The following is a 25,009-nucleotide window of genomic DNA, read 5'->3' as shown; positions in this document are numbered from 1 at the left end:
ATCCACAGGGGTCGATGCCACAAACAAATATATTTTTAAAAAACAACGCTTAATTTTAATGCTAAGTCAGCTGCTGTTTGTGAAGCACTAAAACACTTTAGGGAGCACTGTGTCTGGAAATTTCAGCCAATCACAAATAAGTATAAAAGATGATACACAGGCAAACAATTTTCAAGACTTTTGAATACCCAGTGCATCCTTTTTATACACTATAGAACTTCCGTCATGTGAAAAAAGTTTATGTTTCTTACGTTCTCTTGTTATTTGCCAGTGAATTTTTACCTTGCACCCTTTGAATGACAGGTTGAAGATGATCCTGACTAAAGGCTTGGAAAAGTGTTATAGTGCTTCATAAACAGTATCTGACAGAATTATTTAATCTTCACATTTTGTTTCAATTTAATCATAAAAACTTGTCGAGAATATTTTATTTCGTGACATTTCATACATCTGATTCAAGAAAAAATTTAAACAACAGTGCCAATTTCCACGCAATATTTTCAAACTAAGTACCTGAAAGTTTTCCATGATCTTCAAGACTTGGTTAAGAAATTTACAGGCATAATCTTTATTTTATTTTATTTTATTTTATTTTGGAAAGACCTCCTGTATTTACTTTTTTTTTTTGCTATTTGTTTTACGTTGCACCGACACAGATATGTCTTATGGCGACGATGGGATAGGAAAGGCCTCGGTACAGGTACAGCCTCGGCATTTGCCTGGTGTGAAAATGGGAAACCACGGAAAACCATCTTCAGGGCTGCCGACAGTGGGGCTCGAACCCACTATCTCCTGATTACTGGATACTGGCCGCACTTAAGCGACTGCAGCTATCGAGCTCGGTCCTGTACTTACAGGCTGCCACTAAGAACAAGGTAAAACATATCAAATTATCTGTACATGAAAAGGAAAACCTACAACCTGTTTTCCAGTCTTTGACCGGGTCAGGGATGTGATGAATGAATCGTATATAGGCTGTTATTACGATGGGGTCGCCACTCCCAAAGTGATTTATATTAATGAGTGGTAGATGCTATGAAATGAGAATGGAGAGTGTTGCTGGAATGAAAGATGACAGGGAAAACCGGAGTACCCGGAGAAAAACCTGCCCCGCCTCCGCTTTGTCCAGCACAAATCTCACATGGAGTGACCGGGATTTGAACCACGGTATCCAGCGGTGAGAGGCCGATGCGCTGCCGCCTGAGCCACGGAGGCTCCTATCTGTACATATCTATTAATAAAAGAAAATTATAAATTATAAAGGAACAATATAATTAGTGCAGCATTTCAGAGCTGTAGATGTAGAGGTGGTGTCTCAGGACCTCGATGGAGCCTCAGAAGACGAGGGTCGCGATTTCGAAGATGAGCTTCATTGGGAGTTGGAAGCACTTCCATGTGGCGAGGAAGTAACGACGTATGGTACCGCGAGCTTTGACCATTATCCTTATTATTTCGATTTCCTGAAGGTGGTATTTAGATTTGTAGTAAGGGATAGTGGGTTTGCATTTGTTAATCTTTTCTAGATTAACCTCCTCTGGCTGACCGCTATGGTGCTCGAACCTGACAGTCGAGATCTAATATGAATCCTTGAGAGCTGTTGTCTTTATAAGGCTATGTCAGTTCTCTGCAAACTACCATTTATGGCCAGTCCGTGTACCTCCTCATGTACATCGAATCCCTTCTTTCTCAGTTCTTCGGCAATGAAGGATCTGATCTGGTGGTGCCACGTGTTTCTTAGGAGCTCCCGGCCTGTGAAGAATCCCACGACAAGGCCTAGAGTTTCTTTCTCTCCATGGCAATGCCGACAGAGGTTGTTGTCCAGGGATCTGCCTGGCACCGAGCGCACCGCAGAAACATTAGCAGTCATCTTCATAGCCTCTCTCCACTCGTTACAAGACAGTCCGGTATGATCTCGCACCCAGAGTTTGCTGGTGTATACTCTTTGTAAAGCTGTGCGGTAGTAAACACCAGGAGGTGAATTCACGTTCTCATAGCTGTTGGCAGATATTCTTAGTATCGCACAGGCCATTCTTGGCAGTTATTTTCTGGGTATCAGCGTTTGTTAGTTTTAGGCGTTCTATACATTCCCGAATCTCAACATAATTTGACCACACGAGGACTTCGAACACCATATAGTGTTCACAACTCGGCAGTTTATTATAAATGTTTTGTTGTAACAGTGAATTTTAAATTATATCTTAACATTTTAAAAAAATTTAAAAATTGTGTTTTTACCTCAGGACCTCGATGGTGCCTCTTGATATTTTCCCCCCCACTTTTACACCAAAAAGGGTAAAGTGAGGTGCAATTTGCGATAACCTCAAATTTTGTGAAGTGAACATGACTTCTAGACTATAAATTGTACGTGTTAACATTCTACACTATTCTTTAACAAACTTGTTAATGTAATTGAGTTATACTGTCTATTATCGTTTGAGGCAGTATTTCTAAACATAAAAAGCAAACGGTGAACACGACTTTTAGGCCTACAGATAAAGTAAATATAGTCAGTTTTAGTTACTCGTATCACATCATTGGTTTCGTCTCAATTCCTCTTACGAGGTTGACGTCAGGAAGGGCATACGGTTGAAAAAACTTGCTAAGAAGATTCGTCTGACTTCATACTCAAACCTGGAGAGAAAAGGGATAAAGGTATCGTATTATATTATGCAATATTGACACAAAATAACTTAATGGCCAGTCGTTTGTAACTGTCAATTGAGCAGTAGGCCTACCACACAGTAAACCCGAGTCAACTGGTTCACTGCTTAAATTTGAATTATCGTCTTGCGTCACTAACTTCCCTGCTACCAGTATGTCGTCATTCCAAGTGACATCTTCACTGCCATCTTGTCAGCTACACACTGCAATCCAGAGCATCGTTCTTTTTGAACCTTTCAAAAATAGTTTTGTTCCTGACCATAGAGTCCAAAAGGTGTGCATCTATTCCTAAAGGGTCTCTGGAGATGGTCTCTGATATTCCAAGTTGGTGTACGTGTAGCAGATGCCACTCCTTTCAAATAATGCCATGCTGTAAAAAGCGTGCCAAACCACCAGCTGATAACTAGCGTATGTTACAAGTTGTATTTCCGAATGTAATACACAGTGCTGGAAGCACTCTTTTCATAACTGAGGCTGTTGAAAGTCAGACCCTTATTTTTAAGTACAGTAGAAGTCCGTTATAGCGAGAATTCATAACGGCAAAAAATTTACTCACTATAACGGATTGTCGTTATATCCGATTTTTGTATAAAAGTCGGAAACACCCAATACACATTAAAATCTGTATGAAATGACAATCGGTTTGTTAATTTGCATTTTCGCGGATGTTATCCACACTACAGCGTACTTGTTTGTTATATTTCGAAATCCGATACTACACGAAAGTGTATATTTAATCTCCTTCTGAAAAAATTATAGTACCATACCTGCCAACTTTACCAAACAAAATATCAGATTTTGATATGAAAATCAGGAAAAATCAGGAGATACAATTGGTCAAAACTGCTTATTCTACATGTTTTGCGCAATACAGTACTAGGCCTATGGTATATTTATAACACTTATTGTCTCAAAGCCCGACAGTTGCTATGCGAGGCTACAAGGCTAAAAATTACACATCTCTATACCCTCACAGGAAGTATGCGAGTGAGACGATCGGTCTCTGATAAGCCTACTGAAAATAGTATGAACTCATGCTCCACGTGTTAATCAGCCATGCACTTAGATGCCATTACTCAGCAAATGCATAGATTAATATAGTATTGCATCAAGCGGCCACGTGATTATGCGAAGCGCAATGCTATTTGGATAAAATAACTAACTGATGTACCTGTGCTTCACTACGGAATTCTCAGAAAGACTGTCCTTATAGTTTTCCCAACTGAAGTCAACATAGGTCATTACAATGATGCCAGTATGAATGTCGCGATTAAAAGCAATGCTGTCATATGAAATATTCGATAAAATGAAAACAGCACATTTTCTCACTTTTAGCGAAAAGTACTATGGTGTTGATCTAACAGTTCAAAAATAGTTTTGTTCCTGACCATAGAGTCCAAAAGGTGTGCATCTATTCCTAAAGGGTCTCTGGAGATGGTCTCTGATATTCCAAGTTGGTGTACGTGTAGCAGATGCCACTCCTTTCAAATAATGCCATGCTGTAAAAAGCGTGCCAAACAACCAGCTGATAACTAGCGTATGTTACAAGTATGCACACTGCTCATTCCAAACACTGCCTCAGAGTAGGGATCGAATAGCTGGAATACTATGATGATCCAGTGTGTTACGTACCAGTAGCATCAGAAAATTTATGAACCAGAAGAATGGCATGCTAAAGAAGAGAGATCTAACTCCCCACTCCCCAGCTACTTCCCGCCAATATTCAGGCAGGCTGTTATACTCGATACGCAGCAGTAATCCCATCTATCAGAGATAAATGCTAGCAGAATACACAAAGCGCATCACAAACAATGGTCAATGTAATGTTATTGTTGATCAATTTTATGAGCTTTCTATATTGGAGGCCTTCACATTTAGTTTTCTTCCGAATCTGTGATATTAGAGCATCTAATGTCAAGTGAGTCCTCCTTTCTTTCATGACAACCACTTGTGTTACTTAAGCGATTGTTCCTTCATGGCTTTTTTTCTCATTTTTATAATAATCTTCACAATTTAATCACCATCACCACCAATATCATTACAGTCGGTACGGTAAACCTGAATAAGACACAAATAATCAGAAATTGTGTTCTCTATAACTTTTGTTATGTAGTACTTTTCAATATGACCAGCAAGATAAGTAATTTAAAATTAAATTTTTGGCACCTTCCCCTAAGCTACCATTTCGAACAGAGTGAATAAAATTATTTATAGCATAGACTGCAGCTCCTCATTCCCCAACTTTACATAAAATTCTGTTCACCCATTTTCACGTACCTCGGCGCTGATATGGACTTAGCAAAAAAAAAAAAAAAAAAAAAAAAAAAAAAAATCCAAATATATTGTATTGAAAAGGTGGAAACATTTAAGTTATTATTATTATTACTTATATATTGTTCAATACGGACCAAAAACATGAAATTCATAACCATCAATAACTCTATTATAGCCAGTACGGTAAAAATGTATAAGACGTCAATGATAGGAAATTTAATAATATACTGTATATAACTCAGCGTGAATAAAATTAATTATGGCCTAGATTGTAGCGACTTATTCTCGGACGATATATACCAATTTTCATTAAATTCTCTTCATCCATTTTCTCCTGATGACCGTACGTACGTACATACATACGAGGACGGTTTGAAAAGTTCTCGGAATCACCGCTAGATATCAGTGCTAGAGCAACGAGGTTCTCGCGCAATAATCACACATCCTTTGTGAGTGAACACGTGGCGCGTCAGTGCTCTAGCTGCAGGAGTGTGGTAGTGACAACTCTTTGTTGTTGTTCCCGCGTAGTGATTTGTGACAATGGAAAAAACTGAGATTCGAGCAGTGATTAAATACTTTGTAAACAAAGGTATGAAAGCAAAGGAAATTCATGCCGACTTTCAGAACACACTGGGGGACTCTGCTCCTTCATTTTCAACTGTTGCCAAGTGGACCAGCGAGTTTAAATTTGGTCGGGAGAGCTTGGATGATGGTCCGCGTAGTGGACGCCCAAAAAGTGTTACAACCCCAGAATTTATCGCAAAAGTGCAATAAATGGTCATGGAGAATCATCGACTGAAAGTGCGGGAGATTGCTGAAGCTATAGGGATGCCTTCTGAATGGGTATATTATATTTTAACCGAAGAATTGGGTATGAAAAAATTATCCGCAAGAGGGTTGCCATGGCTCTTGACATTGGACAATAAACGCACCAGATTGTAAATGTCCGAACTAAGTCTGGCCCGTTTTCTGAGTGCAACCAACAAGATTTTTTGTGCTGGTTTGTGACTACAGATGAAACTCGGGTCCACTCTATACCCCAGAGACAAAACAGCAGTCAAAGCAGTGGAAACATGCTGATTCACCACCAAAGAAAGCAAAGGCAGTGCGTTCGGCCGGAAAGGTCATGGCCTCAGTTTTCTGGGAAGCAAAAGGCATTGTGCTGATAGATTATCTTCCTACTGGCCAAACAATTACGGGGCAATACTATGCAAACCTCAAAGACCAACTACAGGAAAAGATGCGCAAAACAAGGCCTGGTTTGGCAAGGAAAAAGGTCATCTTTCATCAGGACAACGCTCCGCCGCACACAAGTGTTATTGCCATGGTAAAACTTCATTAACCGAGGTACGAATTGTTGCCACATCCACCTTATTCACCTGATTTGGCAACATCAGACTTTCATCTATTCCCCAAGATGAAAATTTTCCTCGGTGGACAGACATTTTTTACAAGGGAAGAACTGACAGCCGAATTGGAGAGGTATTTTGCAGGCCTGAAGGAATCTAATTTTGAGATGGGATCAAGGCATTGGAACATCGCTGGATCAAATGCATTAGTCTACAGGGAGACTATGTTGAAAAATAAAAGCAGTTCCACCGAGGTAAGATACTTAATTCTAGTACATTCCGAGAACTTTTCAAACCACCTACGTACATACATGCGTACATACATACAGACAGAAATTACGGAAAATTAAAACATGTATTTCCCCTTGTTAGTATGGTCACGACCGGTACGGAAATATTCTTTTTGAATTCTGAGCAATGTACAGACAAAACTCTTTATTTTATTTATATTGAGTCGTTATCATTGAAAATCTGTCACTAAATTACTAAGAAAGACTCAATATCTAGCGACTAGTCTCTAGAATTGACCAAAGGGAATGGAATGACTAGACGAATGCGAACATAGCAAGCGAGAACGGGAGATTGACAATCGATATACACGTCGCGATATATAGGTTTCAATAAACATCGCACATTCACACACATTTCTCGCATGAATAAACAACATTTCGTTTGAAAGCGGCCAATGAGCGAAGGACTTCCGACCACTGGCGTAAAAGAGCTGAAATGGCAGGATTTGAAAACAAATGAAGTTTACCAAAATAATAAGCTAAAATCGGGAGAAATAATAGAATAATCAGGAGGCGAGAAAAACTGTTGAAAATCGGGAGTCTCCCGCCTAAGTCGGGAAAGTTGGCAGGTATGTAGTACCATGTTTCTCCGAATCCAAGACGAACCCACTTTTCCCTTCAAAAAATTTAAGTCAGGCTCAAAAAGTGCTTTGTAAAATCGTATGAATGTCTTTGTTGTACAGTACGCATTTTTAGACATCTGAACATTGGCTTTCGTTATGCCGCATATCTTTGCGGCTGCACAGTTTTTACTTCTGCGGGTTTAATGGCCATTAACTTAAAATTGGCATCATAATACTTTTACCTTAAAACCAGTTTAACAAGGCCAGTGCTTTAAGCCTAAATCTAGTTCAGAAATTTATGAATAGGCATAAGACAGTTACAATGAAGAGTCATGTGTTCTAAATCTTAGATACATGCAGTACTTCAGTATAAACAAACATACAGACAGAAAAATAAATAAATAAATAAATAAATAAATAAATAAATAAATAAATAAATAAATAAATAAATAAATAAATAAATAAATAAATACATCGATATCATTATTTATCTCCACGTCAAGATTTAAAAGACCTTTGCTATTTAACTTTTGTCACGTGGAAAAGTTATGTTTCCTAAGTCTTTTATTTGCTAGTGAATTTTTTTCCTTGCACCTTTTGAAAAATTTTCGAGACTTTTGAATAGCCTACCCAGTGCATCATTTTTATACAATATTGAAATTTCGTCATGTGAAAAAAAATGTTTATGTTTTCTACATTCTTTTCTTATTTGCCAGTGAATTTTCACCTTACACGTTTTTAACAACAGGTTGAAGATGATCCTGACTAAAGGTCGGAACTGGTCCCAATTGTGATTGACTTATAATGTAACCTTGTTTTAATAAGTTTTCTTGTATTGAATACGCGGAACCACAATATTTTTTTAATTTAATTGTAATCTCAGTTCAATACGGACCAAATGAAATTCTTATTCAATAGACCTGTGTAGCCAGAGCCCACTGAACATCAATTTCCTCCAGGTACTTTAAGAACAAGATTTTAAAAAAGAAAATAAAAAAAATAATACAGGAATACTAAAACTGTTCTCAAAATCAGGAGATAAGTCTCTGTGATTAGGAGAGAGGGAGGAAGGATCAAAGTAGGGAATCTCCCGCTTAAATCGGGGGAGTTGGCATGTATGCGAAGAGAACCTTTTGAAAATTAGCTGGTAATACCTATTCCATGTGTGTCTACAATATGACGATCCATCAGGAAAATATTCTTGCTGTCTATAAAACTGTTACTTTTACTCAGTGTCAGATATAACCTGCTACCGCTACGTGCACGTCTCGCTTGCCGGGTTCGGGCAACTTCAGCGGCTAGCGATGTATAGGCCTAATCGCGGACGTTGAAGGTCAACGAACAAGTTTATTGCACCACGGTATGACCATGCCACCCTTGCATTTTTCGTGCACATACCTCGCAGTTTCATCTTCGACTTCTTTAAAGCGTCCTTGGTGCGGACCATTGAATGCATTTTTTGCACAGTATGCATTTTTTTTTTTTTTTTTTTTTTTAGCTATCTGAGGAAGTCGGCTGGTTGAATTCTGCACTGATCATAATTTAGTCCTTGCCAATACTTGATTCAAACACCACAAACGACGGCTTTATACGTGGACGAGACCTGGAGACACTGGAAGGTATCAAACAGACTTCATTATGATTAGGCAGAGATTTAGAAACTAGGTGTTGGATTGCAAAACTTTCCCAGGAGCAGACGTGGACTCTGCCCACAACTTGTTAAGTCTTGAAATGCCATCTGAAGTTGAAGAAATTGAAGAAAGGAAAGAATGCAAAAAGATGGGATCTAGACAAGTTGAAAGAAAAGAGTGTGAGGGATTCTTTCAAGGAACATGTTGCACAAGGACTAAATGAAAAGGCTGAAGGAAACACAATAGAGGAAGAGTGGCCAGTCATGAAAAATGAAGTCAGCAGGGCTGCTGAAGAAATGTTAGGAAGGAAGAAAAGATCAACTAAGAATCAGTGGATAACTCAAGAGATACTAGACCTGACTGATGAGCGACACAAATACAAGAATGCTAGAAATGAAGAGGGCAGAAAACAATACAGGCGATTCAAGAATCAAGTGGATAGAAAATGCAAGGTAGCTAAGGAAGAATGGCTGAAGGAGAATTGCAAGGATGTCGAAGGTTGTATGGTCCTAGGAAATGTAGATGCTGCATACAGGAAAAACAAGGAAACCTTTGGAGAAAGGAAATCTAGGTGTATGAATATTAAGAGCTCAGATGGAAAGCCACTTTTGGAGAAAAAGGACAAAGCAGAAAGATGGCAGGAACATATCCAACAGTTGTATCAAGGTGAAGATGTAGATAATTTGGCTCTGGAACAAGAAGAGGCTCTTGATGATGATGATGAAATGGGAGACCCAATTTTGAGGTCAGAGTTTGACAGAGCTGTGAGTGACCTAAATAGGAACAAGGCACCTGGAATTGATGACATTCCCTCTGAATTACTGACTGCCTTAGGAGAAACCAACATGGCAAGGTTATTCCATTTAATGTGTAAGATGTATGAGACAGGAGAAGTTCCATCCGATTTTCGGCAGAATGTTGCTATACCTATTCCGAAGAAAGCCGGTGCTGACAGGTGTGAAAACTACCGCACCATTAGTTTAGTACCTCATGCCTGCAAAATTTTAACACGTATTATTTACAGAAGGATGGAAAAACAAGTTGAAGCTGAGTTGGGAGAAGATCAGTTTGGCTTCAGAAGAAATGTAGGAATACGTAAAGCAATCTTGACTTTACGTCTGATCATAGAGGATCGAATCAAAAAGGACAAGCCCACATACATGGCGTTTGTAGATCTAGAAAAGGCATTCGATAATGTTGATTGGACCAAGCTATTTAAGATTCTGAAGGTGATTGGGATCAGATACCGAGAACAAAGAATTATCTACAATCTGTATAAAAATCAGTCTGCAGTGATAAGAATCGAGGGTTTTGAAAAAGAAGCAGCAATCCAGAAAGGAGTGAGGCAAGGCTGAAGTTTGTCCCCCCTCCTTTTCAATGTTTACATAGAACTGGCAGTAAAGGAAATCAAAGAGGAATTTGGAAAGGGAATCACAGTCCAAGGAGAGGAAATCAAAACCTTGAGATTTGCTGATGATATTGTTATTTTATCTGAGACTGGAGAAGATCTCGAGAAGTTGCTGAATGGTATGGACGAAGTCTTGGGTAAAGAGTGCAAGATGAAAATAAATAAGTCCAAAACAAAAGTAATGGAGTGCAGTCGAATGAAGGCAGGTGATGCAGGAAATATTAAATTAGGAAATGAAGTCTTAAAGGAAGTAGATGAATATCGTTACTTGGGTAGTAAAATAACGATGGCAGAAGTAAGGACATAAAATGCAGATTAGCACAAGCAAGGAAGGGCTTTCTTAAGAAAAGAAATTTGCTCACTTCAAACATTGATATAGGGATTAGAAAGATGTTTTCTGAAGACTTTCGTGTGGAGCGTGGCATTGTATGGAAGTGAAACATGGACGATAACTAACTCAGAAAGAAAGAGAATTGAAGCTTTTGAAATGTGGTGTTACAGAAGAATGCTGAAGGTGCGATGGATAGATTGAATCGCGAATGAAGAAATACTGAATCGAATTGGGGAGAGGAGATCGATTTGGCTAAATGTGACGAGAAGAGATAGATTGATAGGACACATCTTGAAGACACCCAGGACTTGTTCAGTTGGGTTTTGAAGGAAGTGTACGTGGTAAGAATCGTAGGGGTAGACCAAGGTATGAATATGACAAGCAGATTAGAGCAGATGTAGGATGCAATATTTACGTAGAAATGAAAAGGTTAGCACCGGATAGGGTGACATGGAAGGCTGCATCAAATCAGTCTATGGACTGATGACTCAAACAACATCTTTGTCTTCACACTAATGCCAAATATTGGCTTTAGTTAGGCCTATGCCGTATTTCTTGCGGCTGTACAATCATTCTACATTTCCGAGCGTTTAATAACCATTAACTTAAAACTGACACCATATCATCAATGAGAACCTGTCGAAAATTTGCCAGCAATACCTGTTCCATGTAGCTTTACAATAGGACTATCCATCACGAAAATATTCCTGCCATCTATTAAACTTAATTTTACTAAGTGTCAGGTGCAGTGGACGCGTTATAACTGCCAATGAGTAGCCGTGGCCTTTCTAGGAATTCAAGGCTCGCATGTTTTGATGCCATTCTGCAGATTTGACAAACGTTTTCGTAGAGGCTAAGAGAATGTCATTCTCTCTTCAATATTTCCAGAGATCCAGTCACGTTACACAAAGGCACTATACAACCGCTTGTAGTGGCTAGCGATGTGTATAATAAAGAGGCGGTTGTTTATTGTCAACAAGTTTTGTGTGTGTGTGCGTGCGGATGTGTGGGTGAAAAGAAGCAGCATGATTACCGCAGTAGTTGCCAGTGGTATCTATTAAATTACTGTTAGGCTGCGAATGCAAGACAATCCTTGATTTTTCGCATAAGGTACGGAGAAAAATATGTCATCTTGGATTCAGAGAAATACGGTATCACTCCAGAGGCTTCTGTGGCAAACATTTCAGATTTCTTCCTCAACCGGCGTCACCTAACCATATATGTATCATGAAAACACATTTGAAACGCGTGTAGAGAAATGATATCCTCCTCCTTAAAAATTTAAAGAGAATAGCCTTTCCGAAATTTAACTAGACGCGAGAAAATATGAACTATGCTCTGAAATCAGTGATGTACTCTGCCATATCTTGAGGTATCACATAGTACTTAATTTCAGTATATAACATTAAAATTAAGAGATCGTTTATTTCAGCCTTTATTTGTAACGAGTTAACAACTGCTATCGGCCACGTTATTTACGCACTTATTACGAAAACGTGTTGTCCTCTTTCATTTTGAATTTTCTTTAGAGAACAGCAGTCGATGGGTAATACTAATTGACACCAACATCTTCGAATGTCGACGAGAGTGCTCACAAATGCACATAGTGAGAAAACTACACAGTACCAAAGTTGATCGATCGCATGTTGTGGCAAACGTTTCAGTTTCCTTATTCAAACAGCATCACCTATCCTAACTTAACCGTATTATATGTATGATGAAAACACACTTCAAGCGCCAGCAGAGAAATGATAACCTCCTCGCTAAGAATTTAAAGTGAACAGCCTTTATGAAATTGAACTAGACCTGAAAAATCAATTATGCACTTTGCCATATCTCGAGGTATATCCCATTCTTACTTAATTGCAGTATTTAGCGTTAAAATTATGTGATCGTTTAGTCAATCTTCATTTTTAACAAGTTAACGACTTATCGGACACGTTAATTACGCATTTATTACGAAAATGTGTTCTCTTTGTTTTCAAATTTTCTTTATGGAACAACAGTCGACGGGTATTACTACAGTAAAACCTCATTAAGTCGAAGTCGTTGGGACGCAAAAATCGTACTTCGAATTATGGGATTTCGAATCAACCGCCAACTCGTAGTTCAGATATGCCAACCCTTGCCGCGTCACGAAATATTCTTAAGACCTGTTACTACATGCAATGAACCTCGATTAACAGTTTAAACCTTTCAAATACCATAGAAAAAACTAGTTCTAACAATGTATCCAACAAGGTGCATTTACAGTATTGAAATAACACATTTGGACAACTCACTGACAAACATAACCTCACGCAAGGGAAAAAAAAGAGCACGATTTACAGACGAGAAGAAATCTATGCTGGCTCTCCTGTGCAAGTCCTTTAGTCATTAAATTACTGTACTGTATTCATTTTAGATGTCCTGCACTTGCATGGAAAGTACGTACCCAATGTCCTCAAAACATCGTGGCTTATCAAACTTCACTATGACGAGGGAAGAAAATCTTTCACTTCCATGTGCGTTGCAACACAGTACAATGACCCCAACCCTTGTACAATTTTCCAGTTGGCACACTCACGTTTAAAAAGTGAGTTTGGGCTCGGTATTTAAAAAATGCAGTTTCATTGGCATTTACAATATTGTTCGGTGCATATGAACTGATTATATGCACACTTTTTCATCAACTGTCAGCATCGCCAGCGTTCGCAGATTCTACTTCTCCGCACACTGCCTGCTACATGATATTGTGGCGTTCCTTAAAACGGTGAATACAAAAGAATTATGATTTTACTTGAACTTAGCAAATGTGAAGCACACTGTAGACGCACCAAAATGAGTGAAAGTACAGAAAACTACACCAGCAGGTTCCGGAAGACGCATTCTATCATGACCTGGATAAATTTTGAATTTAAATTACAGTAAAACCTCGTTAATTGAAAGTCATAGGGACGCAAAAATCGGACTTCGAATTACACGATTTTGAATTAACCGCCAATTCGTAATTTAGAAGTGCCAACAATTGCCGCGTTACAAAATATTCTAAGGCCCGTTACTGCATGCAGTTAACCTTGATTCACAGTTTAAACCTTTCAAATGCCATGAAAAAGAACCATTTCCAAAATGTATCCAAGAAGGCGCATTTACAGTATTCAAATAATGCACTTGGATAACTCACTGACAAACATAACCTCGAGCAAGGACATAAAGAAAAAAAAGAAAAAAGCACGATTCAAAGGCAAGGAGAAATCTACGCTGGCTCCCATGTGCAAGTGCTTTATTCATTGGATTACTGTACTGTATGCATCTTAGATGCCTTGTACTTACACAGAAAGTACCCAATGCTAAGTGGCTAATCGAACTTTCCTATGACTCTATCCTGGTACGATTTCCCGCCATGGCACTTCTCTCGTACTTCAGAAATGTAATCACTTGACGCGTGACAAAGTATTCTAAGACCAATGCAATCACCTCAATTCACAATTTAAACCTTTCAAATGCCATGGAAAAAACTATTTCCGAAATGTATCGAACAAGGTGCATTTACAATGTTCAAATAATGCACTTGGATAAATCACTGACAAACATAACCTCACACAATGATCGTCATCATCATCATCCTAAACCATCTCCAGTTTCCCGGGTGTGGTATATGAGCCTCCTCCATCTCATCCTGTCCTTGTACCATTCTTCCTCCACCAACTAGTCCCAATCATGACCTCTCAGCAGTACATCGCTCTTAACTAAATCTATCCATTTCCTTCGTGGCCTTCCCACGGGTCGTCTTCCTTCTACCTTTCTGTCAAATTCCTTCCTTGCAGTTCTGTTTATTGGCATCCTCTTCATGTGACCAAACCACTTCAGTCTTGATATCTGAATCTTATTGAGGAGAGAATCATCTATTCCTACTTCTTCTCTAATTTTCTCATTCCTAATCTTGTCTTTCCTGGTTTTCTGGATCATGGTGCGTAAGAATTTCATTTCAGCTGCCTGAAGTTTGGAATTATCTCTATTGGTCAGTGTTGTGGTTTCGAGACTGTATGTAAGAATTGGTGTATAATAGGACTTGTACAATGTCATTTTTGTTTTCATGGGTATTTGCTCATCCCACAGCAGGCGTCTTACCTGGTGGTAAAATTGTGTTGCCTTATTGATTCGACTGTTCACCTCATGTTTTGCTAGGTTGTCATTTGATATAACGCTACCCAAGTATTTGAAAACTGGAACGCTGTCCAGTTGTGCTTCATTTAACATGACTATTGGTTCTGCTCCTTCCCCATACACTTTCATCACCACCGTCTTGGTCTTGCTGATGTTTAAACCATATTTCTTAAACTCCTCATTCCAGCTTTGTATTCTCTCTCCCAATTCCTCTTCTGAGTCACTCCAGATCGCAACATCATCTGCAAATGTGAAGGCTTTGATATCTCCATGTTCTTTCCTTTTAATAGATTTCATTACTACATCCATTACAATAATAAATAGAAGTGGTGACAATGAGCTGCCCTGCTGCACTCCTCTCTTTGTTTCAAACCAGTCCGACAAACCACATCCTACTTGAATACAGCTTCTGTTCCCACTATACAACATTTTCACTTTGTCTATGAGGCTGTCTCGCACTTGAAGTTCTTTCGTGCATTGCCAAATTCTTTCCCTTGGTACACTATCATATGCTTTCTCAATGTCCAAAAATATTAGAAATAAAGGCTTGTTCTTTTCCCAGTATTTTTCCATTAGCACACAATGAAAGGAAAAAAATCACAAATTCAAAGACAAGGATAAATTATGCTGGTTCCCCTGTGCAAATGCATTATTTTTTGGATTACTATACTGTTTGCATTTTTAGATGCCTTGTACTCACGGAAAGTGCCCGATGCCTTGAAAACATTGTGGCTTATCAAACTTTCCTATGACAAGGGGATAAAGTTTCTCACTTCCGTATGCATTGAAACACAGTACAATGATGCCCACCCTCGTACGATTCCCCAGCTGGCACTTTCTACTTTAAAACAATAGGACCATTTGGGCTGGGCATTAAAAGAAAGCAATGCAGTTTCATCGGCAATGACAACATTGTTCAGTGCTTACGAATTGATTATATGAGCCACGCTTTTTCGTCAACTGTAGGCATCGCCAGTGTTCGCCGATTCTGTTTTTCCACACACTGCCTGCTGCGTGATATTACGGCGTTCCTTAAAAGGTTGAATACAAAAGAATTCCTATTTCATTCAACTTAGCAATTATGAACCACACTGTAGACACAGCAAAGCGAGTGTAAGTGCAGAACGTTACCCCTCCATGTTCTGGAATATGCGTTCTATCATGACGCAGATAAATTTTGAATTTAAATTACTCTGTAATGTACTATTGTTTTAAAATGTAAAGGCAGTTTTGAATTAAAAGTCTGAATTGTGGTAATGGGGCCGACATTGTACTATGAATTACACATTATCCGTATTTCAAATTAAACAATTTAAATAACATGCAAAACCGTATCTCATGTTTCCGGGAATGAGAGCTTCTTTTGAATTAGGCGGGACTTTGAATTAACCGATTTCAAATTATCGAGGTTCTACTGTACTCTGAAAAATACTTTTTTAAATGTTGAGGCAGTTTTGAATTAAAAGTCTGAATTTCAGTAATGGGGACCGATACTGTTCTTCGAATTACAAATTATCCGTATTTTGAATTAAACAGTTTAAATAACATGCAAAACCGTACCTCATGTTTCCGGGAACGGGAGCTGCTTCGAGTTAGGTGGGATTTTGAATTAACCAATTTCGAATTATAGAGGTCCTACTGTAATGGACTCCGACATCGCTTTCAAATGTCAACAAGAGAACACACTAGTGAACATAGCGAGGAAAGTATACAGAAGGTAATCGATCGCATGCAACATAATCGCTGGTATGCACAAATATCGGTAATGGAAAAAATTGTGCACGCTTAATCGCTCGTAATGAAGGATGCGTCAGTGATAGGGCTCTTGTAACCAAAGGATAATACACAGTTTAATATAGGAATTTTTAAGGGACCGCAAAAAATCGGCATTATAATGGGGTTCTCGTTATATGTTGTACTCGCTATAGCGGACTTCTTCTGTATATTTCATGCTTGTTCTCCACATTTATCACATCAGGATCCTCCAAAACAGCTGTAAATGAGATAAGAGAGACTGCATTGTTTAGGTAGGGTATGGTATCGCCCGTACAGAGCCAAATGTGCCACGACAGGAAAGTTTGCCGCATTTATGGATACCTACAGGTGTGGCAGTAATGCGTTTTATTATCATAATGTTTAATTTCATATGTTTGTTGTCTCCATGTTTTATTAATTCATACCCTAGTATGTTTAGTTTGTCTCTCTGAAACTCGTTACAAGTAAGCGGGATATAAAATCATTATTATTAATATTTGTTAGATATGTTGGCATGTAAAACAATAGTCACGATTGGATTGTTTTTATCAAGTTTTAAACTTTTCTCCAAAGAAATACCATATTGGCCCGAGTTACGAGATACTGAAGGATCACTTTGTTAACGATTTCACCTGCTATATTAATAGCAACAACCATGAATACTTCTCAACTAAAGCAAACTCTTTTGCTCACCCCGAGGTGGTGCAGCTCTTCTTATACCCCCTCCCCTCGCCCTGGAGGGGAGTTACAATAAATGTACCATTTTTACCTCATATCAACCTTCCTGCCATTCGTAAATCACTGGTAGTACGGTACCGGGAATCAAACTCAGACTCTCGAGAACGGCAGCTAATTGTGCTAACCATTACGCTGACAGACATTCTTAACTACAAACAACGACAAATAGCATGACTGATGCATGCTTGCAATGCGCGGGTTGGATACGAAACTACTTCACCTATTTGTGCGACATCAGCAGAGTTGCAGTAGGCCTAGGCTATGGAGCCCGACATTTCTTAACTACGAAACATAGATGTACCGCATGACTTCGCCGGACGAAACTATTCACAAATTCATGCGATGTCATCAGAGCTGCAATAAGACTTGCACCCCCTTCGAAACTGAATCATTGTTCTTCTCTGACAAATTACATTGGGGAGTCCTGTATGCAAGATTTTTAATTTTCTTTGTCTCGAAAAGCCGGGCAGGGAAGGGGAGGGGGCTAATACACGAGTAAATATGGTATATCTGTCCCCTAGGGGAAGAAACATGTACTAGATAAATACATATAACTTTTATTGAATAGGTGTACTGCTTAATATAACAGGTAAGTACTAAACCTTAAATATTTTGCTACATTATTCACTCTTTTATGCATTCTTTTTCATGTGTGTGACCTGAACCGAGTGACTACTCTTAAATGGCCCATCTATCTCTTCTAGTGCTATCAGTCTCCATGGCATTACTGCCGCAATTGAACCCATCAACCACAGGTGCAACAGCTAGTAGAATATAATATTAAGTTTAACACTTCCGACACACAAGTTGTTTCTCTCCTAATCGGTTTCTTGTTCAACTTGATTACAGCCCGCCTCATAGCCATGATCATTAAGTTATCAAGTCTATAGGTTTTTTTTAATTTTAATAAATTGCTTTAGTCGCGCCGACACAGATAGGTCTTATGGTGATGATTGGATAAGAAAGGCCTAGGAGTGGTAAGGAAACAGCTGTGGCCTTAATTAAGGGAAACCACGGAAAACCATCTTCAGGGCTGCCGACAGTAGGGTTCGAACCCACTATCTCCCGGATGCAAGCTCACAGCTGTGTGCCCCTAACCACATGGCCGACTCCCCGCTGCCTATATAGTCTGACATAATTAACTGGTTTCAGTTCTATCGATGGAAAACTTCACCACCAGAATGTTAGCCAGCAGGGTAGGAAAGGCAGTGGTATACAATTTCGTATTACTAGATTGCATGCCAAAAGCCTGCGTTCAATTCCAAACCTCTCCGTAATATTCATATGGAGTGGGGCATATGATGCTGTTGAGGGCTATTCGATCGTTGGATGGAGATGTTAAGCCTTGAACAGATCCCTTGGTGTTAATTGACAGGAGTAGGCTATGTGCCGACACAGTTTCATCCTCTCCCTAACTCACCACCACCACTACCACCCCCCACTTATGTTGCCCATAGGCGTCAATCAGAAAAACTTATAATCTCATTATACCATGATAATTAGAGTTCGTGGTTTATAGCATTTAAAAATCAGAGATTTAGCATTTTGACTTTTGCCTTTGGCAATTTATATCATCATTAAAAATAACAGTACGTGTTTCGTTTGCTTTACGATCATCACCAGCTGTGTCACCCCGCTATTACACCAGATCGAGAACAGTGGACAAAGACCCACACCTGTAAACACGGGGAGTAAATAAAGTGAACCGGACAGGGCTCGTGCAACAAGCTATCCAACCTAAAATGTCTGAACACAACTCCTAACTTAAACCAACAGTGAATCCACCTTTTGAACTTAGAAAAGGACAAACAAGTGGATCAACCTTTTCTATCTCTTTCAGACCGTGTACGCACAATTGTGCGGATTCGTATTTTATATATGTCCGAGCTTATATGACGTTTTCTTGGCGCTAGACCAGACTGCAGTGCTAGTGTGGGACACGTAGCATGTACTTCAGCTGTTTGTATTTAGTACTTGACCACCAGGGGGTAGGAAGAAGAGTTTAAAAATACAGTTCATTAGGAATATGGCGGGAAGCAGTAATGCCTAAAGTAAGTATTTATTTATTGCATTCATATTAATCTAGAAGCTTTACTGAATGTTGTTGTTTGAGTCATCAGTCCATAGACGGGCTTGATGCACCCCTCCATGCCACCCTATCCTGTGCTAACCTTTTCATTTCTACGTAACTATTGCATCCTACATCTGCTCTGATCTGTTTGTCATATTCATAGCTTGGTCTACCCCTACCGTAGCGTTTTGTAGCATCTAAACTTCTCAAATTTAGCGTTTTGTAGCAAATTGATTAAAAATAGGCATAATTTGCTAAACTGCACACACAACACTTGGGAGTAAAATCATACTGTTTAATCACACATTGCTCGTCATGCAGTTTTGAATTCACTATGGAAAATAAGACAAACATCAACATAAGACTGCAAGAAGTATTAATGCACACACAGGAATATGCTTATTTTCAAATTTGCAAACACAATTTCAAAGTGAAAAATACTATTCTGAACGTATTTATTTATCACAGTACAACACACCTACAAGGAAGAGGAATTCCAATGATGATTAAAGTACAACATGCCAACTGCTTAAAAGGTGTCCTTCATTTGAGACGGCTTATCAGTCACAATTATGTTGTACTTGCTAAAAACAACTCTACATTAACACTGTTCGAAGAGGCTCAAATGGACAGAAGGGCTGCCAAGGCAAAGGAAGGACTGCAAAACATTTCTTTTCTTCTTCAAGTCTTTGATTGCAGAGTCAGCACATCAAAATAGGCCTTCTGTATCGCTTACATAAAAATGTCCCGATTTATGACTTTCGGCATGCTGTTTGATCGTCACTTCGCTTCTATCCATGGCTACCAGACAATAAAATAAATCGCTACCGTACTTTTAAACAGAAGTACTACTGAACACCAATGTCAAGAATAACCGACTATGATCAAGGGTCAACACACAAAGAGAATGAACGTGGTACTTGAAAGTGTATTTGCTGTTTGATTGATTGTTCCTTGCAGTGCTCTTTAGCTAGTGAAAGAAATTCCACACATTGAATGATTTAACCCTTTGGCCTACCATTACTTGTGAAAGGAAATATTCCCTTACATACCATTTATTTTTTCGTCACTTTAAAAATAAATTTGTTTAATCACATAGGCTACATAAGAAAACACAAAGCAAAGTGAGCTTTTAGCTCGTCTATAGTAACGGGAAACTAATGATTTCGTTCATAAGTATTACTGGTTTCAAGGGAAGCAGATAAATTAGCAAGAAATGTAGAGGCATAGGCATTGGTTTCCTTAGTAACGTGATCCCAGAACTGTGGGGTTAGAAATTCATTCCCTATGTCCATTTTTTCGGATTATTACCCAACCCCCTCCCCACTAAAGAGTGAATTTCAAAAACTGGTTTACATGTTGCAGAAAGAGGCTTATTGTCAACAAGATCATAATTCTAATTAGCATTTTACTAGACTTCTCACCGGGCGAGTTGGCCGTGCGGTTAGGAGCGCGCAGCTGTGAGTTCGCATCCGGAAGATAGAGGGTTCGAACCCCACTGTCGGCAGCCCTGAAGATGTTTTACCGCGGTTTCCCAACACTAGGCAAGTGCTGGGGCTGTACCTTAACGCCACGGCCGCTTCCTTCCCATTCCTAGACCTTTCCTGCCCCATCGTCGTTGTAAGATCTATCTGTGTCGGGCGACGTTAAAAAAAAAAAAAACACCAGGACTTCTCACTCGCTCTTGTTGCATTCTGGTTTTGTCACGTAGTTTCAATTGGCACTATCATCTCAGAACTGAAATCGGAATCACTTTCATCACTGTCAGTTGAAGAAGTATTTTCACTCTCCAGAGAAAACATCACTATTTTCAAACCAGTTACGAATAAACTCATCCATGCTGTGCTTGGATGCCACCACGATTGTTTACAACGAGAATGAGCGGCAAAATGAGGTGCTTTTTATTTTCCGTATTTCAACTCAGAAGTACTATTTACACAGAGAAAACAGATTCAGGTATCATCTGACATCAATCGGGTAGGCTGCAAAACAAAGAGAATAAATCTCTCCGACCAGCTAACTGCAATAATGAACTTATAAATGTTCCATGCAGCAGGACGGAAGTGTCCATCAAAGCAGGTTACCACTTTACGATCGCAATGGGGCCCGTAATAATTATTTCTCCTGAAATAAATAAGAACATATCTTATTTTTAAGAAAATGCATCGTTTTTAAAAAGATATATTTTTATTTCGAATAAAACTGAGAATTTTGGATCTATTTCGCATAAATTGTATAATTTTGCATTTTATCGCTAATTCGAAATCGCTAAAAACCACTCGTACGGGTCATATAAGATGAAGGCACATACACTGACAAAGTTTCGACATATTTCGCATTTTTCGCAAATGCTAAAAATCACAAACTCTAATGATAATCTATCCCAAACAACTCACCTTGTACCAGAGCTCCATCGTTAGGTGTACTGTATTCTTCACCTTCTTCAAGGACATATCTCAACACTCCTCCATCCTTTCGCACAGACAGATCTTCTCCTAACCAATCAATAGCTTCAATCTAGAACAATATAAATACACAACTTCAACATCTGTACAAAAAGAAAAAAAAGGATACTTGTGAAATAAGAAAGACTAAACAATCTCAATTAACTTTCAACCTATTAGGCTGTGTTCCGTACATAAGAGTATATGCTGAAAAGATGTTAAGTACAGAACAAAAATGACCATCCAGACACCAGTGGGATCCAAACCCACAACCTCCCAATTTTTCGTTGGCTTCACATTTGGTGAAATTGAAGTGCAAATTTGTGTAGGCAATTAAGGATTCAAATCAGGCAAGTTCTAAGAGGTTATCGTGAATTCCTTGTTGAAAAGAAAATGCCAACGTCAATACTACCACTTTATAAACACAATCAACAACATTTCCATATCTACCTAGGAATGTGAAAATGGTTTCTCGCAAGTGAACTTCAATATTTAGAATAACAAGGGCTTCTCTACACCTGACAACTGAGTGTTCATTGATGTTGATCGAACTGGTAGGTCCTCCTCTACAAGATTTTTAACCTCCACCATACGTCAATTCCTGGTACCTGATAGGAAAAAATCTTGCGACCGACACAAAGGGCAATGAACGTTTTGGAAGTTACTGTATAACGGAAAAAATACTAATGTCACGTTTTTATTTTTGCTAACATTTTATTCACCTATGTTGAACTGTGTAAGTTAATGTAAAGATTAGGTTAAGTTATGTTTTGTATTATACTGTCTTACATGGTTCATGAAATCATTATCATGTAGCATCATACTTTGAAGTACGTAGTTCACTTGAGGTTGTAGAAAATAAATCAATATGGCAACATGAGTTAAAATGTCCATTTACCATTTCCACAGCGAAATGTCGTGCTTGGCAGTGAATACAGATTTCATTTTATAACCCTACACTGAATAAATCAATGTAAGTTTCATGATAAAGGCTTTTTTAAAATATAGCCATCTATCGGACTAACACAGAAAGATCTGCATAACTTTCACACCTATCGGGCTGGCATAGATCAGCAGACAGACCTTTCATAGAGACATCTACCGGCGAATACAGTTAACTGCAATGACCTAAGCATTGTATTGTTTGAATAAGTGGGTATTTTACGTAAATAAAGGACTTGATGAAATACCGATTTTCTCACAAAATTAGCACACTTGTTAAATTAAAAATACAGGTTAAAACATATTTAAAAATTATTCACAATTCATTTACATTTAAAAGATGCATCAAATATAATATAAACACAATTGGTTCAACTCATTTGCAGTTGTCATTTGGCCTGAAATTCCAGTGTGAGATTATTTCTGAAAAGTGAAATAGGGTACATCAGGTAAGTTAGACACGTGGATTTGAAGTACTGACACTGGAAAATATTCTTCCCGTTACGAGCTGACATAACGACCTGAAGTGAAATAAACATGAACTAATAAAATTACAATTCATGTAATGTCATAACAATGTCATTCCAGCAAAAAAAAGAAAACTATCCAACATGAGAAGGCCGGGCATCCAAGGGGGGACTCTGCTAGATTTCTCGAACTGTTCATATCCAATCTTGTACGAGTGACGTGACCGTCCACCCTTTTTCTTGGATACGAACATGGATCCTTCGAGCAAATGTTACTTTAGGCATTGTTTTTTGTTTTAGAAAAATGCAAGGTGCAAGCTTTTTTGCCATCAGCTGTTACAGCAAGCACTGCAGTACATCATCGTTTTTCGCATTCGGTAGCGTGCACGATGGCACTGGAAGTCCCTTTCTTATCAACTGACTTTGTGGTATATGGAAACTGATTGGTGTCTGACCTGTGGTTCCTATTTGGGAGATCAAATATTCCTTCACTTTACACTTCTCAGTGCCGGTTCTACAATCTGCTGGTAAAGTTCAGTTGGTACATTTCTTTCTGTCATCTTTTTTTTAACAGTGGGATGATTACTCCTTGCTTACATTCTCTTTCCAGATTCTATTTAGCATCCTGTACATCCACTATTGTCCTACCTCTCCTAGTGCTTTGATCATCTTATCACTTAATTCATCTGATCCAGTTCATGTGGTGTTTTTCAGCTTAGATATTGCTGTCTCTACTTCGAACCATGTCATACTAGTGGTATTTGTGCTGCCAAAATCATAAGGTTCGTTGTTTTATGGAGTGACATTTTCATAACAGTTCACCCACCCCACAACAAACAGCACACACATCCTATCCAATACACCGACACGCCCGTGGATACTTACCTACTTGCCTCTCTTTTCGACCATGGATGGGCTGGAACAGGTTAAAACAGCCTGGAGCTGGACTCGTGTGTAGACAGAGCAATGGTGAACAGGAATAGTAAGAACCCGGACCCCTCCCAATAAATGAAAGAACGAGGTCAAAAGTATGGGGTTTATAGACAAACATAAAGCCAAAGGGAAGACAAATAAAATAGGTAGCTTTGATTATTACTTACAGAGAGATTCATCGAACACATAACACGTAGGCTTAACATCCAATAATACCAAGAGGCTCTTCAGATCACGTAGCGGGTGCTCTTCTGAATCAAAACATACCCCGTAGCAAGATGATAAGCTCTATTAAATGCTGGAAGTGTGGGAAAGACGGGCATGTCTTCAAGCAGTGTAACTCAAGACCCTCCGTAAAATGATGTCAGTGTGGCCTAGTCGGCGTATTTCGTAATGTCTGTCCGTGATGGAATGGAAACCGGGGAAACTGATTCTGCACCAATGTGAAGGCCTGTCGTTGGTGCCCCAAATCTCTTCTAACCGCAAAATTTGTGAACTTCCGTCTCCATCTCTTTGGGCCAAAATTCTTTCTGGTTCGCACTCTGTATATGCCCTTACTGGATACCGGATCCTCAAGCTGTTTCATAAATCAGTCTGTGATAGAAGGAATGATTTTGAAATATCTTCGAGATAGTGAATGTTCTGCAACCTACATATCAGCCGATGGCCATCACATGTGTCCCTTAAGACGTGTTAGAATCCATTTCAAAATTCGTAACTTTTCCTGGGATTGGAGTTTTTTGGGCTATTTGTGGGCCTATTTATTTAGTTACGTTTGTTGTGTTTCTTTGAATTTATCTGTTTCATTGTTGGCCTTGCTTACCCCGCCTCGTAACTATGGCAACCATCTTTAGCTTCTCTTTTTTGTTCCTTGGGATGCTGTCTTCAAGTTGGTGGTTTGTTTTAGAGCCGCGTCTCTTGTGATGCTCGTTTGAAACTCTGAGCATATTAATTTACGATTGAGATGTGCATACTGCATTGGTGTGTGAATTTCTTTCGAAATATG

General features: G+C 38.9%; 1 protein-coding gene across 6 annotated transcripts in view; it reads right to left on the bottom strand.

Annotated features, from left to right (window-relative positions):
* LOC136866455 (peptidyl-prolyl cis-trans isomerase FKBP4) overlaps window positions 1-25,009 on the bottom strand; it is a 184,173-nt gene that overhangs the window by 108,947 nt on the left and 50,217 nt on the right. For all 6 annotated transcript variants that reach the window (XM_067143414.2, XM_067143412.2, XM_067143417.2 and 3 more), the window contains exon 4: window positions 21,614-21,734. In XM_067143414.2, coding sequence (XP_066999515.1) covers window positions 21,614-21,734 — 121 coding nt within the window. The remainder of the gene's footprint in view (window positions 1-21,613; window positions 21,735-25,009) is intronic.

The sequence above is a fragment of the Anabrus simplex genome, chromosome 3 (assembly GCF_040414725.1).
Source record: "Anabrus simplex isolate iqAnaSimp1 chromosome 3, ASM4041472v1, whole genome shotgun sequence".
In the NCBI taxonomy this organism is placed as follows: Eukaryota; Metazoa; Arthropoda; class Insecta; order Orthoptera; family Tettigoniidae; genus Anabrus; species Anabrus simplex.
Note: the sequence above shows the minus strand (reverse complement) of the source record. Positions and strands in the feature narration are given on the sequence as shown.